Source organism: Pelodiscus sinensis, chromosome 21, assembly GCF_049634645.1.
Source record: "Pelodiscus sinensis isolate JC-2024 chromosome 21, ASM4963464v1, whole genome shotgun sequence".
Taxonomy (NCBI): Eukaryota; Metazoa; Chordata; order Testudines; family Trionychidae; genus Pelodiscus; species Pelodiscus sinensis.
This window is the reverse complement of record NC_134731.1, coordinates 2,625,265-2,642,324: the sequence shown is the minus strand read 5'-3', so window position 1 is coordinate 2,642,324 and position 17,060 is coordinate 2,625,265. Positions and strand designations below refer to the sequence as shown.

Here is a 17,060-nt window from a genome sequence, read left to right as displayed (position 1 = left end):
ATAGGGATGACGTCCTTTCACGTCACAGGGTGTTGTGAAAATAAATGAATACGGGTGAAGTGGTCAGCTCCGGGAGGGATGAGCGAGATAGAAAAGTCCACGGATAAATTAATAAGTGGGTTTGGGGGTGCCATTATTATTTATGCAGTATCCAGAAAGTGGTTTAGGTACCTTACAGAACAAATAAAATATGTATAGTGCTGTGAAAGACATTAAGGAAAAATCCGTAAGTGAACAAGAAAGCCAAGGTAAGTAATTGCGAGAACTCTGTGTTACTCGAAGTTTACCTGGCATCGTGTGGATCCTTCAGGGTTAGGTGTGTGTGCAGGAGTCCGGGTTGAGGGGCTAGGAGGGGCTCAGGCAAAGAACGGGGTGGGCGTGCAGAAGTCATTCCACAGTACAACTGCACCTGTTAGCAGCCCCTCCCTTTCCGTATTATGAAAAACAATCGCATTCCAGGCACATCCCTTGGTCCTGGTACAGCCCCTGGTCCTGGCTTTAAGTAAGAAGAAGAGGAAGCTGCCTGCCAAATTCAGCAGCCCGAGCTGTTTCCCACCAGCTAGCTCCCTCATACAGAGAGGAGATTAAGGCCTCGTGTGTACCTTCAAGCTTTGTCTACATATTACCGATTGCTGACACTGAGTGTCATCAGTGTGTGCAGCTGAATGCAGTTTAACTCCTAGTGCAGACAGGCTGCCTAGTTCGGAAACCACGGGCAATGCCTGCCCTAAGCAGAGCAGAGTGGAGATGCCGCAACAAATAACACATTTTTAAAAGACTCATCTGACCGCTTCCTATATATTCCGACAAGTTTGGGAGGGGGAGAGAGAAACTCCACAAGCTGTGATGAAAGATCCTATCTTCTGTGACAGTTTGGTCAGAGTTCCTGGAAAATCCAGGATGCTGGAGTTACAGACTTGGGGATTTTGGTTGAGAGGATGGATCCTTTTCATGAACAAAATCAGCTCTGACAGTCTGCAAAGAGATCCCGTGTACATACAAATCCTTTGCTCAGCTCTCAAACAAGGTGGAGTGAGTGAGACATAATGAACCTCTCAAAGTCTTGGGTGTGAGATGAAGAGCTGGGAGCAGAAAGGAGACTAGAAATATGGAACGGCTCTACTCTGCCTTCTTCCCCTTTCTCCAGATAAAGTCTAGGAGTATTAATTTGGAAAGAAGAGTGGGGGGGGGGGGGGGAGGGTTTACAAGATGGTGTAAAAGAGGAGACCAGCTGGACATTGCTATTTACCCTAGCTCATAAAAGAAGAGAAGAAAAACTGTACAACGGTGATGTCTAACACGCTAGCCACTAGCCACGTGGCTATTTGGCCAGTTGAATGTGGCTAGTTCGATGTAGCACTAGCTTTGGTTGGACACCACGGCTCTAGAAAAATTAGAAGGCAACAAGTTTAAGGATTGCTAATGCACCATTTTACACTATGTTCGCAAAGAATTACTAGGAAAAAGCAAGGATTGGTTCAGGTACACAGCTTAGGAATGCACTCTGTTGCATTACCACCTCTGTCCTTGAGATGGTGCCAATCGCCAATGCTGGGGCGAAGAGGGGGACCAGAAGGCAAAGGGAAGCACTAATTACAGCCCTAGGCTTGTTTGTTCTCCGAGTTTCTGTTATTACTGAACTACACCAACCAGGGTCTTTGCAAACTGTCTGCATGCAGAACTGAAAAAGCAAGCAGAAAATTGCAAGGGGAAAAGCGTAGCAAACTTTTAGATGGAACAAAAGCAAAGATGGTATAAATGGCAAACTGGGGCATTAGGTCCCTGATGTGTGCTTTTCCATCTTCGATAAACAAATTGTAAAGGTCAAGACTGTACAAGTAATTTCTCTGGACCGAAGCACCTCACAGAAGGGTTTTTTTGGGGGGGAGGGAGGGGGGGAGAGGACAGAGGAAGTCTGCATTAAAGTAGCAAGAACACTTTTCAAGAAACTTGTGCTTTTCAAGGGAGTGATTTTATAACAAAATCACCCCTCCCCCATTTATGTTTCTGCATTAAAATAATGTCATCAGTAATGAGGAGGATTAAGAGGCTTTACTATGTCCTAGAAACCCCCAGCCCTTCCTACCTTTCTATAGCACAAACCCACCTGCACACTTCTAATTCACTGATCACTGAATCTTGTTTGCTGTCCCCGGGTCACCACCATCCCCTTGTTTCATAGCCGTAATTGGAAACATGAAAATTCTTCCTTAGCAGTGAGCTTCCCCTCACCTTCATCCTGCCTGCTTGGGCTGGACCCTGCTCTCCTGAGCTCATCAGAGCACACAAATGCAGCCACCCACCTCTAGGAGGAAAATTGAGCTGCAGCCCTGGTGAAACATAAAGTTTATTTGACTAAAAGTGACGCAAAAATTCTTAAAGAGCTCTTTGGCAGCAGATTATCTGGAAATCAGACCATGTGAGGGGGATTGGTGTACAAAAAGCTCACCAAGATGCTGAGTTGCCCACAGGCTGTGTTTCAGAGGCTCTGAAGCAAATGTAGGGTTACGGTTACTCCGGCTTGGATAACTCCAAGGGGAAAGCACCTCAAATTCATCCGAAAGGCAGGTACTTTTTCTATGTCTCTAGATTTAAAACAAAAGGAAAGTTTTATACTTTGTGAGCCAGGCAGACTCTTTGATCTAAAAGGGTCGGTCTTCTGCTTCAAGCAGATGTTGGCATTTCGTTAACTTTTACTGACTGTTTCATTGCGTCTTGCAAGTATGATTAGGAACTTTGAGAAAATGATGCTGACCTAAAGCTTATATAATGCATTTTGTTTTGTTTACTTTTAATGTTTATTTTTAAATAAACACTTTATATGGCTCCCAGCACCCTCTGAAGTGTTGCGAGTAAGACCCGTTTGTCATGGCTTTGAGAAAAGATCTTGAATTTTGGTGGAAGTTTGCTTTGATTCATTAACCGTATGCCTCAGTTTGCTTTTCTGCTGCTACATGCCTGCTCTCTCATCTAGGCATTTGTCCAATAATTATTAATGTTGCAGACAAATGGCTGCAGCAGAACATGTTATGACAATTTGAAATTCGAATGTATGCTAATCTAAATTCTTGTTTTATGAATAGTGCATTTAATTTACATTCAAGAAAAATATCTGAAACTAAACTAGATAAGAATTATCTGAAAGTGGCAGACTCTGAGACAACCATCAATGCAAAATTCTAATTTACTTTAAATTTGGTTTATTTTTGTCTTTTTTTAATTAGCCATCTTAATTTATATTTGAAATGATCATTTGTTATTGGAGAATGGTTTAGCTAACTTGTTGGAACGGAATAATTGTCACTAATAGACTGAAGAGTATTTTGATAGTGTATTTCTTACCATCAGTGTTTACTTATGCAATTAAAGTTGTAGCTAAGCCAACAAGCCTGTTGATAAATATCACAGAAGCTCCCGTCATTAAGAATATAATGTGATCAGATAGATAGTATCCAGTGGCTCCTCTTCCAATGACACGCAAAGTGCCTGGAAAGGTAAAGATTTAATATGAGGCAAAAGCGAGATGGAAGTAGAATCCAGTGGGTTTAGATTCCTGGAGACAGGAGCATTGGAACAATGTGTAGAGTGGGGGTGCTCAGAGCCACTGACCCAAACTGCAGATCCTGGAGAGGATGGAAACATCTTCACCCCACCCAGATGGCAGTGGGGGGTGCATTTTCTAATTGAATGGAGGGAAAGGGGGTTAGTTTCAAACAATGCTACAATGCAACAAAAGGGTCAAAACACCGCATGTACTCCCACATCGGGGAAATGCCTCCTCTCACTGGTGCCTTTCTGCGAGGATGTGAGCTGAGTTTTGCAACAGGAGGAAATGAGTCTGCCGCACTCGGGCGGCCTTCCTGGTGTCTTCATTCTTTTCTAAAGAGAGTTCTGTAGCCCTGGCAGTTTGACAAGGGCTGGTTTCATGCACATGGCTTTGTGCGATGAATGCCATGTGGGAATGAACTGTGCTGTCGCGCTTGGAACCACAGCGCTCCTGCCATACCTTGTGGATTGCCTTGTACCCAGTAGCCTTGTAGGAAAGATCAGCTTGACACATTTGTGACCATTGATTTACTCTAACATAAACATTTACCAACATAATTCTAGAGATGAGCGCTGCTAGAGTCTGACTGCACATTTACACGGACTCTCGTACTCTGTGTACGCACGCATCTATCTTATTATGCAGTCAGCATGTGGCATTACCTCCAGCTGCCTGTCTAGGGAAAGTCTGGACTTGCTGATGGGCCTCGAGTAATTTTGTGACCTTTACTGTATAATGTATGTTCCTTGGAGATTGCCTAAATGATTTAAGGATAATGTCGAGGGGAATGGCATTGTCTCTCAGCTCATCTGTTCCTTTGCACTGAACATTTAGACTCTGCAGCTGCAGAATGCATGTGTACCCTTCCTTGCTCCATAGTCTGAACAACTGTCTCCGAAAGATAGGGCAAGACAGACACAATCTACTTGAGTCTGTGACTTTGCCACTATTATGTGGTTTCCCTTCTCCCCACAAATAAGGCACTGTCACGTAACCATCTCTCAGGAAATGTTAGCATTCGAATGACGTAAGAGTAAGGCTGTAATATAAAATTCAGAGTGAAGGCGGACGCATCCTCCTGAGTGCCCCAGCTGTGTGGCTGTGCATCTGCACAGAAGACCATAAAGTTTGTAAGGTGACACGCAAGGCCCCCACCACATGCAACACTGTTTGTTCAGGATCGCTGTGATTGCCAGGGTAGCCTCACTCAGAGAATAGCCAGAAACAGTGAAACGTTTGCAGCCTACACACAGAGAGGCAAGAGGGTTTAGACTTCAGTCCTACGTGGATCCAGTGTCTGGAACCCGTTGCACATGCTGTGGAGAAGGATGGAGGTTGCCCTTGCTGCTGGAGGCTAGAACCATCGCTGCAGAACAGTGCTGCCTTCTGCTTTGTGAGAGGAATGATTTGTTACCCTCAGAGACGCCTACCAAGTTCCCTGAAGATGCCCCACGTACTTGGGCTTTGTATCCATGTGTATGTGGTTCATCTTTAGCATAAAGTGTCTCTTGACCAACCATCTACATGTACAAAGCGAGAGCTAATTTAGGCCACATAAATTGAGATCACACCAGGTAATAGTGTACAAGAAAATAAGAACTAGCTTGTTCTGGTTTGAGTATTTGTATTTTCCTTTAATTCTTCAGTTCGGAGCACTTTGATTCTTAGCAGGTGCTGATACGTGACTGGAGGGTAGGAGTAAGCTAGATGGAGCACAGATTCCTATCACTCCCCAGGGGATAGAAATAACAGGAGAGTCCTATAGGAATTCAACTCTGAGGCTGAGAAATCAACAAGATCAAGGGCTGCTTTATTAAAATTAGTACACTTAAAGAGGAAAAGTAATAGATTTGAAGTGAAATACCCGTATTTCATGACTGCAGGATTTAATGTAGCCCAGATGACTTTATCCCTAGTGTGCACAATTACAAGAGTTGTTATTGGTCATAAACACATTTCAGGCTGCAGCGCATAAGCTATAATCATTGTGGGGGTCAGGAAGGAATTCACATACAGCTACTCCTCTGCATGCCCAGTGCATTTCGCAGAAGTCGCAAGAGGCATTATGGAGATTTGCCATAATGCCGGTGTGTTTCATGAGGCGTCTGGAGGGTATGCAAGATACCAGGTTTGGTTGGCTTAATCTTCGAGCCAGAATTCAGATTAAAGATACTAATCTTATTTTTCCAAAACTGTAGAGAAGAAGTGCATTGATACTATGCGTCAGAATTTCCTCTCGCCTCTCTCACACGAGAGGAGACAAATTCTTTGTAAGTTAAAAAGAATTAAAAGGCTACCCCTCTGAAGCTCTTTGTAAGTTGTGCACCTTGTCACTAAAGGTCATCATATGCCTCATAAAAGCCACCAGCAGACACCAGTAAAACAATGAGCTGGAAGACTCCTCTTACTAGATGAGCCAACGATCTATGTCACAGTAACCATAAGTCATGACACTCTGAACCTCTCTAGTCTGGCACTCTGTGGTCCAGCAACATCCGTGGTCCAGTTTGACTTTAATTAGCTGGATGTCCACTTATCATGGGTGTGGCCAAGTTTCCTGCAGTCCCATAAATTTTGTTTATAGCCACCAGCCCTGGCTCTTCATGCTCTGTGCTGTTCTTTAGCTCGAATTTACCCCTACGAGCCCAGCAAGCAGTGGAAGTGCTGGTGATGCTGCTAGACAATACTGACCTCCCATGGTCTGGCACGTTCTCTGGTTCGGCACCGCTCAGGTCCCAAGGGTGCTGGACTGGAGAGGTCCAACTCATATTATCTAATGGCTGATTGGCCTATGTGAACTTATGGCACTGGTCTAGTTTCTAGTGAACCCATGTCCACAATTCACTGTGAAGCTGGCATTTTAAGCAGATAAGCCGAGGACAGACTGGGTACGGAGAACAGATTTCCCATCACACTAGCAGTGGCTTCTCTAGAGAACAGTGAGGTTGGCTGGAGGTGGGTGAAGCTTGCACAGCTATGGTCATTTCTGTGCAGTCCTCTGTGCACTCTATGGATAATGAGGACAGTGATTTACAGAGCTGTTGGTCTCACCTTTCGTGGGCTCCTAACATCTGTAATCTCTGTGTCCGGATGCTCTCTGCTCAGAGCCAGGAGGGCAGGGAAAGGTGCACTCTTCGGGCCTTGGAAAGGCTAAAACTGCACTTACAAACGAGAACTCCCCTTTCCAAGACACGGGTTCTTTATAAACATTCTCCCCCCCCCCCCCCCGCGGCTGTTTCAATTGTTGATAAAGAGCCAATCAGTGCTGAAGTAAGAGTGACCTTTGCTGCAGCTCAGACTGAAAATTGCTAATGCACAGTTATCTCTTCTAGCAAATGGCAGCAGGAATGAGTGCTCTAGACGCTACAGTGACAGAGAGCGACAGAAAGCAAGAGGGATTTCCAGCACTGGCAGAGATCTCTCCAGGATCAGCTCACCTATCCCTAGGGCCCCTGCTCATCCCACAATGTGTTGGCTACTTCCAAGAAGTTCACTTCTACTCTTCTTAAATATTTATACTGTTCGTATAAATAGAATCCCATTGCACGGGGGCTGTCTTTTCTCTTACGTTGTAGCCAGTAAAACCACGAGACCGTGTCTCCTGTCCACACTCTGTGTGCTTTTCTGGGTGTTAAAATCCTAGGGCTGCGAGCAAACAGCGGCTAACATTAGCTCACGGAGGCTCCAGCATCACCCATCTCTGCTGATCCCTGCCCAGCTGCAGTCTATTGTTCCAGAGATATGTCTCACAACAAACAGCTGTAGCTGCGATTCATGCTCGGGCACCTGAAAGGACACAGACCATTCCATGGGCTTGAAATTACTGCAGATCTTGCCCAAATATTCCAATTAATCTGGCACTGCCGCCTTCTCCATTTGAACAAGGGTGGCCAGAGCCGGGAAGGAGTTTTGTTCTGTGGTCACCCCATATCCCAGCTCCCACCCGAGCTGGGACATCTTGCCTGAGCCATGTGAGCCCAAGTCAGCTGTTGCGGCCCAGCCCCGGGTGGTGACTGCAGGGTAGAAATACCCTCCAGGCCCAAGCTCCCTGCCTTGGAAGAAGAGCAGCAGGATGAGATGCAGAACGCCGGGAAAGAGACTGGAAAGAGGCAGGAAAACTGAAAATAGGAAGTAGCATGTGTTGGGCTAAGATATGGTCACTGTTGTTAGCAACAGGTCGTGGGCAATAAACAAAATTCACAGAACCCTGTGACCTGTCCTTGACTTGGATCACAAATAATTAGGCCAACATGGGGGGAAAAGGGAGGCACCCCCCACCGGTGCTGGTGTGCCATGGTTCCGTTCCCCATGATGGCTGAGAAGTGGGGAGGGGGGGGCCCTTTGCTTCTGGCAGCAGCTTGGTGCTGTGGGCTCAGGGCAGGGAGGAGGGGGTCCCCTATTGCTTGGTGCTATGGGGAATACAGTGAAAACGCCACAGGGATCTCTGGAAGTCACAGATCAATGACATCTGTGACCAAAACTTAGCCTTAAGCATGTGTTAAACTCTGGATGTGTTATGCACATTGGAAAAAATAACCCCAACTATACGTACAGTATGATGGGGGCTAATTTGGCTATGACAAATCAGGAAAGAGATCTTGGAGTTATCGTGGACAGTTCTCTGAAAACTTCCACACAGTGTGCAGCGGCGGTCAAAAAGGCAAATAGGATGTTAGGAATTATTAAGAAAGGTATAAAAAATGACACAGAATATCTTACTGCCCCTGTATAAAACTATGGTACGCCCACATCTTGAATACTGTGTACAGATGTGGTCTCCTCATCTCAAAAAAGATATTTTGGCCTTGGAAAGGATTCAGAAAAGGGCAACTAAAATGATTAGGGGTTTGAAACAGGTCCCATATGAAGAGAGGTTAAAGCGACTGGGACTTTTCAGTTTAGAAAAGAGGAGACTGAGGGGGGATATGATAGAGGTTTATAAAATCATGAGTGGTGTGGAGAAGGTGAATAAAGAAAAGTTATTTATTAGTTCCCATAATAGAAGAACTAGAGGACACCAAATGAAATTAATGGGTAGCAGGTTTAAAACTAATAAAAGAAAGTTCTTCTTCACACAGCGCGTAGTCAACCTGTGGAACTCCTTGCCAGAGGATGCTGTGAAGGCTAGGACTGTAACAGAGTTTAAAGAGAAGCTAGATAATTTCATGGAGGTTAGGTCCATAAAAGGCTATTAGCCAGGGGGTAGGAATGGTTTCCCTGGCCTCTGTTTGTCAGGGGCTGGAGATGGATGGCACGAGACAGATCACTTGATCACTGTCTTTGGTCCACCCCCTCTAGGGCACCTGGTACTGGCCACTGTCGGCAGACAGGCTACTGGCTAGATGGACCTTTGGTCTGACCCAGTACGGCCGTTCTTATGTTCTTATGGACGTGTTTTATTACCCCATCTTGCTATGAAACCACTCCCTAGGGAACCTGCTCCTTTAATTGCTCTCCAGCAGATGCAGGACGAGCACTGTGAAATTAACAAAAGATGCCACCTGCAGGGAATTCAGGCTAGATGTCTGTCTAGGGGCACAGGAGCTACAATACCAGAGAACATCATTGCTTGATCTAATCATAATACCCTCCCTACGCGCACACACACCTCCCCCCTCCTTCTTGAAGAAGTGCTGGACTGGAGAAGTCTCCAGGCTATTTACATTAGGGATGTGAATGGTTAACCTTACTGGGTGATGCTTACCATGTATTGGTTAACCAGTGTCTGGAAGCACTCCCTGTCTGCAGCCTGCCGCGGGCTGCCCCAGAGTGAGCCAGGAACTGGCAGCAGCCCCAGTGCTGGGGCCAGGAGTGGGAGTCACGTGGACTGGAGGCTTCTCCAACCAGGCTGGAGCGTCGTTGTCCCCCCGTCCTCTTCCCAGGATCCCACTTAACCTAACGCTTAACCAGTTAACTGATTAACTTAACGTTTTACTGGTTAAGTGATTACTCCGGATCTTACACCCCTAATTTCTATTGTTTTGACTGTATATTTTTGTCATTGCACAGCCACTCCTTAAAGTTGGTCTCATTATAACATGCCTTTATTGTCCAGAGAATAAGCTTTCTGCAGAAATAGGCCGCTATGAAAGGCTTGGGAGAGGTGTAATTAGTGGAAAATCCTTTACTGATTTCTAGATTACAAGCACAGGTATAAAGTCCAGGCAGGCTCACAGTACTACTCCACATTTGTATCTGGTGTTTAACGCCCTTGATGCAGAAAGGAGAGACAGAGCATAGCTCTGGCCGTAGGCAGGTCTTTTACGTTCACATCCATGCCGCGAAGGTCCTCCTAATCTGTATGAGTTCCTCTGGGAGACGGGCCAGGGCTTGGAGGCCAAAGATGCCCTGTTTTTATAGCCTGGCAGGCAAAGCAGAAACCACTCCTCTTTGCTGTCTTCTGATTTTTGCCGGGACTTTGAAGATGTTTCAGTCTTTGTGGATGATTAACTGACGTTAGTAAAATACCATTGAATCCTGTGATGAGAATATGGCGTGCCCTGCATTGGGATTGTGGCGAGTGTACTGCCTGGCTAAAGCACTGATAAGGTAGCTGTGAATTACTCTACTCTATTCATACGTCCTGGGGTCTAATCGAGGTGACTTCTTGCTTGACGACACACCTTTTTCCTCTTGCGTCCTTCCACCAGTTGACAGAACTTTCATCGTCCGGCACAAAACTGGGTTGCAGGTCATGGGTTTGATGGCTCCCTGCCTCCCGTTCACCCCCCTGCTTTTGTTTTCCCATGGATGGGATGGAGGGTGTGCTTACACCTCGGGCTGGGGGTTATGGTAATTGTTAGCAAGGGCAGGGCTTTGGAAAGGAGAGGTGCCACGCGACGATTACTCTGTGTGTGTATAAAACGGCGGGCAGGGGTGTGCGCAGCAGCTGACAGGCAGAAAGAAGACAAAGTCCACGACCCAAGGAACCTGCAATACGAGGGCTAAATTGCCCCCATAACCTCTCCTCTGAGCCTGTAGTGGAGCACAGTTGCATCACCCCTGCAGCGGACGAGAGAACGAAGTCACAGATTCTCTCCCGCTCCCTCCTGCCCCAAGGGAGATACGGTTCCTCCTTCTCCTGGAGCACCTGGCTCCCCCTAGGGCATCCTGGAGAGCAAGTGGGAGGAAAGGGAGGTGATGCCAGGGCTCCTTCCACTTCTTGCCCCTGCCTTGCAATGGGGAGTCTGATCTGAGCATCCTCTGGCTGGAGTCATCATCCTCTGGCTGGAGTCAAACATTAGGGGTGCATCTAGACTGGCAAGATTTTGTACAAAAGTGACTGCTTTTGCGCAAAAACTTGCCAGCTGTCTACGCTGGCCGCTTGAATTTGCGCAAGAGCACTGACTTTGTAATGTACAAAATCAGTGCTTCTTGCGCAAATACTTTGACGCTCCCGCTCAGGGATAAGCCCTCTTGTGCAAGAATACTTGCGCAAGAAGGCCAGTGTAGACAAGCACCTTAATTTTTTGCGCAAGAAAGCCCGATGGCTAAAATGGCCATCAGAGCTTTCTTGCGCAAAAGCGCGTCTATACTGGGCACGGATGCTTTTGCGCAAAAACACTTTTTGTGCAAAAGCATCTGTGCCAATCTAGACGCTCTTTTGCGGAAATACTTTTAACGGAAAAACTTTTCCGTTAAAAGTATTTCCGCAAAATCATGCCAGTCTAGACGTAGTCGAGGAGCGTGGGGCCGGGGTTACTGTCTCGAAGGGTCAAGCAAGGGCTGTGACAATCTTGCTCGTTTTGAGCTAGCTTCTCAGGAAATGAAAACAAAGGAAAATGAAATGAAAACAGGAAATGAAAATAAACAAAAAGGGAGCCAGGAAGACCCCGCGCAAAGGACAGGAGGAATGCTCCACTGCTCTTGGGGAGACACTATTTGCAAATTGCCACTGTGTTGTCCATGAGAGACGTTCCCTCAGCTTGGAACGCACAAGCCCTAACCGTCCTCCCACTTATGAACATTGCACGGAACCTCAACAGACCTAAGAAAGTCTGTACTTCAGATACGTGCCTGGCCACTTGGCTACTTAGCTCAACCTCCTCCTACACCTCTTGGGTCTGCCACCTGTGGCTGGTTTTACAAGAAATCGGGGGTGAGGTTGCTGGAGAGGTGTGACTACCCTAACAAATCTCTACCCAGTTGCAAATTATTTTAAGTAGCACGGGCTCTCTCTTCCTTAGGGATGGAAGCGCCTCCACCAGTACAGCTAGAAGTCAGGGGCTACAAGTGTGAACAGGAAAATGGAGGCTGCGAATTCTGTCCCCCGTTGTGCGAGTCTGGCCGGAGGTCCCTGATTGTCACACAAGGAAGGGAGGGAGGGCAGGGCCAGGCTGGGCGGTGCCTCCCCAGGAATGCAGTGAGCCTGGTCCGGCACATGTGCCAGATGAACTCGGGAACAGGCTGGACTGGGGAACTCGCTGCACAGATCCCGCAGTGTAGAGGTCACAAATTGGTGGCTCCATGGAGTGGCTCCACTCCTGTTCTCTGTGGGTTTCCCCCACCCTGTTTTCTCTGTGGTTCTCCTCCATTTGAGACATTCTAGGCTTAGCCCCTAACTGGTACTTATCTCTTTTGGGGTAGTTTTATTTCAAGACTAGAAGAGGTAGCATTCCCAGGTCCTTCGGGGCATGGGGCTGGCGGTGTGGGGGTGCAGGAGTCAGGGCAGGACTTTAGGTATGTGGGGGGGACAGCGCAGGAGGCTGGGGATAGGAGGTGCAAGAGTGGGGGTTGAGGAGGAGTTCGGGGTGTGTCCCATCTGGCACAGGCCTTTTCTCTCCTCCAGCCCTCCCCTGCCACCAGGGCGTTTTCTCTCGCCTCAGCTTCCCCTCCCCCACCACCAGGAGTGTTTTCTCCCCCCGCCCGCACTCCCCAGCCACCAGGGGCTTTTTTAAATCTCCTCCTCCCCTTTGGCACAGCAGCCAAGGGCCAGGGAGAGGGCGAAGGGTTTGGGGCATGGGTGGCGGGGCTACCTGGTGTGCTCACAGGCAAGTCTGTGGAGCCCCAGCTCTGGGGGCCACTCTCTTATTGAGTCCCTCCAAACAGCAGCCCCTCCCTTTGCACATTATGGAAAACAGCCCTTTTCCTGGGGCTTCCAGTTGTCCTGCACAACCGAGCCCTGAGTGCTGCAAGTTCAGAGAAGAGGATGCTGCATAGCACATTTGTGGTCCCAGCTCTTAGGGGGGGTTCTTGAACAGACAGACAGACAGGCTGTAAAATATATATATTTATCAATAATGCGTTGTCCTCGCCATACCTGTGGTGCTATCCCAGTACAGCTGCCAGCACCCACAGCCGTTGTAACAGTGTCCAACCCTTTTTTCTGCTTCTTTGAAGCTGTGCATGTCTGCAGTCCAGTGCGCGTGAAGACTGGTGAGGACCCAGCGGCCCGGGAAGGACAGAGCTTCAAGCAGCCACTTGACACAAAGGGATTCTGAGCCAGGTCACTCACAAATGGGCAGCAGCACCAGCTGTTAACCAGCAGAATGGAGAAGTCATCCAGCCCTGAGACCCAGCTTCTTAGTTCTAAGAAAGAGCCCTTGGACTGCACGGCAGGAGAAGACTGCACAGAAAATGGACTCCTGCTCAGGACCCCTAACTCCTCCCTGCAGCTGGTGGAGGACGGGAATAAGGCCCACCTGAGCCAGGGAGAGAAAGAAGCAGCAGGTCAGATCTCCAATGGCTACTCCGTGGTTCAGAGCCCAGTGCCTTGCAATGGAATAGGAGAAGGAGACGGCCCATGCACTGCCCCAGCTGCCACCACTACCACCACTACTTCCACCACTTGTGGCATGGAGGCTCAGCCGCAGCTGATGGAGCTGGAGGAAAGAGAGACCTGGAGCAAAAAAATGGACTTTCTTCTCTCGGTCATTGGCTATGCTGTGGATCTGGGCAACGTGTGGCGATTTCCTTATATATGCTACCAAAATGGAGGAGGTGAGTGTCCAGCCTTCTCTTCTGGCTTCTTTGGGTATCAGTGGTTCGGGTCTATGGCTCAAGTTAATGTTTACAACTGGTCTCCTAAGTTTACGGGGCAAGAGAGACTGATTCGAGAGAGAGATGAAAAGAACAAACTATGTTTAGAGTCAGGACATATGCATCAACTAACAGTTGAGAGTTCTACACTCGAAGGGGGGGAGAGACATTCTCTAGAATGATGCAAGAGCCAGTACAGCTAGAAAGCACAGGCTGAACATAAGGAAAGAACAGAAGGAAAATGTCGACTACTCATTAGGCAAAGCGTCCTGACCATGAGATCAGTTGGACAAGGGAAAAGAGTGAGACGCCCAATCCCCAGAAACATTTAAATTCAGACTAAGCAATATAATTTCAGTGCTACGGTCAAACAGTGGTTGTAACCAGTGAGAGAGCTGAAGAAGTATCTGTGTCCCCATCATGCATCTAGGCAGTGTATCAGAGGAAGAAATTATTTTATTTTTTGCTCCATCCTGCATCAATGGGAGTGAATAAAATCTTAGAACCATAGAACTGGAAGGGACCTCAAGAGGTCATCGAGACTAGCCCCCTGCCCTCATGGCAGGACCAAGCACCAAGCTCATCCCTGACAGGTGTCTGTCCAACCTCCTCTGAAATATCTCCAGTGATGGAGATTCCACAACCCCCCTAAGCAATTTATTCCAGGGTTTCACTGCCCAGGCTATGTCTAGACTGCCGCTTTTTATCGGAAAAAGGTATGCATTTTTCCGATAGTTTTGTCGGAAGAGGCTTTTCCAAAATTTGGCCTGTCTACACTGGGCCAAATTTCGGAAAAACTTCCTCTTTCGGAAGAGCCTTCCTTTTTCATGGCACGAGGAAGACAGGGCTTCTGAAAGAGCACATCTGCTCTTCGGACATTTTTGCAGAAGAGCAGACGTGTTCCCTGCATGAACTCCTGGACGACTTCCGGTATCACAGAAAAACTCCGTAGTCTAGACATAGCCCCAGACAGTAGGAAGTTTTTCCTAATTTCCTAAAATCTTGGGTACCAAAGTCTGGGAGGAGACAATCTTGCAATCTTTCAGAACTTCATCCCACTGGAAACTTAGAGCCAGATTGTGACCTTACAGCGGTGGCTCGGGAGCGTTACCTGTGGCACTTGAGAATTGGACTCTTAGTCGTTTGTGATGCTCCAGCACGACAGGCAGTAATTTAACTGTTTTTGTGCTTATGGCATTGTCCATCGAGACAGCTGCCAGAGCCAGTGGTGAGCAGTTCCTCACATGTGTAACCCTGTTGAAGATGATGGGACTAGTCATGTGAGTAACTTCCCACAAGCGAGAGCAGAGGAGTCACGACCTAGCCCTTCAGGAGTAAGCCCACTTTTTGTGAGTTCTGTTCAGTGTGACATTACATGTACGTTTGACTGGACTGACCTCTTGAGATCAGGGGGCACCTGGGGTTTTACTGCTGAACTTCAGTGGTTGCAGCACATGAAGAACTGTTCTTTATGAAGTGTTGATACTATCCACGACAAGCTACAGTCATGTCCTTCCTTCCTTGCAGGAGCGTTTCTCATCCCATACACGATCATGGCCATCTTTGGAGGCATCCCTCTATTTTACATGGAGCTAGCCCTGGGCCAGTACCACAGGAATGGCTGTATCTCAATTTGGAGGAAAATTTGTCCTATTTTCAAAGGTAGTAAGGGGAATGGGAAACGTACTATGCTCCTCCAGGGATTTTCTATAAGGGTAGAACAATTACTGAACATAAGAGATAACGCAAAGGGTTAATCTCAAACGGTTTAGGCCCCCCATTTCGGTTCTATAAAACAAGCTTTCCTAACACCTAGCAGCAATCACTTTTAGAAATCATGTACTTTGAGAAAACAAGGTAAAATTGTGCTCTAGACATACACAGTGCCCAAATTGTTTTCCAACCTGGCAGATGCAGACTTGTGCTAGTGTACAAAAGCCAGGAAGGGAAACTGACTAGAAACAAACCACTCCTTCACTGTCCCAAGCCAAAAAAAATGCAAAGTCATATATAGACCATCATAATGGTGAAAGTCATATATAGACCATCGTAATGGTGAAAGTCATTTGAACTTTCCAAAATTTTCCATTTTTAATATTTGAAATGGTATTGGAAATGCGGGCTGGGAAGAATATTGCAAATCCATTCTTTCTGTGCCCAAGAGAGATCTTTTAAACAAATGACCCTACAGCTTCATCTCACTTCTCTCCACCATCTCTGCTAGCAGTGATGCTAGAGTATCTGTCATACGCTTGTTATCCTGGCCTTCAGAACCAGAGCTGGATTTCCTTCCAACTTCGTTTGTTTGTTTGTGGGGAAGGAAGACGTGGGGAATATGCATCCCAGTCAAAATTCCAGAGACCGGGACCTGAGTCAGGACAGCTGTTATGCAGGTTCTGTTTAGAACTGGGATGCTTTTCTGAAGCGTGGTTTGGGCAAATCCTCCCCCCCCCCCTTTCCCCATACACACTTTCTGAAGACCCCACAGAGTTCTAGAAAAAGGGCGGGAATGGGACATGTCTGCTCTCTGATTGGGTGTCTCACTGATTGTCGTTTACCTGCTCTATGGGGCCAGCACTCACATAACTGTTTCCTGCCGTCCCAGGAATTGGCTTTACCATCTGCATCATAGCTTTCTATATTGCCTCTTACTACAATACCATCATGGCTTGGGCCCTCTACTACCTCGTTTCATCCTTCACGGCGGAGCTGCCATGGACTAGCTGCAAAAATGCTTGGAATACAGGCAACTGCACCAATTATTTCACCAACACCAGCGTTACCTGGACTCCACACTCCATCTCCCCAGCAGAAGAATTTTACACGTAAGTGCATGTAAGTGGAGACAGTGATATCAGAAAGCGAGGTAGAAATGCAGGGTGGTTTTTTTTTTTTTATAGGGCAACAGGGAGATTTATCAACCACAGGCCTTTTTCTAAACTGTCTAGGGATTAAAATTAATGCAGATGTTGGTATGTGTGTGTGGGGGTGTCTCTCCTCTCGTGACTTAGAGCCAAAGCACTCTGTGTTGGTTACACAAACATTAACAATGTGCTTTTCTCTCCTGTTTTAGCCGCCACGTTCTCCAGGTGCAAAGGTCCAAAGGGCTGGATGATCTAGGAGGCATTAGCTGGCAACTGACTCTCTGCTTGATGTTGATTTTCACTATTGTGTACTTCAGCATCTGGAAAGGGGTCAAAACATCTGGCAAGGTGAATGCAAAAGCAAGAGGAACTTGCTTGGGAGAGCATCATTTCTGCAGCGTGTCTGAAGCAGCCTATTAACGTGGGAGAAAGGAAGCTTAGATCGTCTTTACGACAGGGCCTGGAAAGTCGTGCACATGTACCGTGCAGTGAGTGCCACCATAGTCCATATAATAGAGGCTACCCATCTGTTGGGTTGCTGTTCTGGATCATCCGATCCAGGGGGTGTGCATGGGTGTGGAGGGTAATCTCAGATTACTGCTCTGTTGAACCACAGTTCCACTGTTTCTTTTTCTACAGATGGGCCTTGCTGTCTTCTGTCAGAGCAAATC

The 17,060-nt window shown here is 47.2% G+C and overlaps 1 protein-coding gene across 3 annotated transcripts in view; it reads left to right on the top strand.

The window, feature by feature from the left end:
* The first annotated feature begins 2,367 nt into the window (after nt 1-2,367).
* Nucleotides 2,368-17,060, top strand: part of SLC6A4 (solute carrier family 6 member 4) — a 35,735-nt gene continuing 21,042 nt past the window's right edge. Inside the window, exons 1-6 of one of the 3 annotated variants that reach the window (XM_075904615.1) lie at nt 2,368-2,564; nt 6,880-10,096; nt 12,887-13,486; nt 15,053-15,187; nt 16,131-16,350; nt 16,599-16,737. In XM_075904615.1, the coding sequence (XP_075760730.1) occupies nt 13,036-13,486; nt 15,053-15,187; nt 16,131-16,350; nt 16,599-16,737 (945 nt within the window). In that variant the 5' untranslated portion in view covers nt 2,368-2,564; nt 6,880-10,096; nt 12,887-13,035. Of the gene's footprint in view, nt 2,569-6,879; nt 10,097-12,886; nt 13,487-15,052; nt 15,188-16,130; nt 16,351-16,598; nt 16,738-17,060 lie in introns of all 3 variants that reach the window. The other 2 variants (XM_006122258.4, XM_006122257.4) reach the window with 2 other exon arrangements.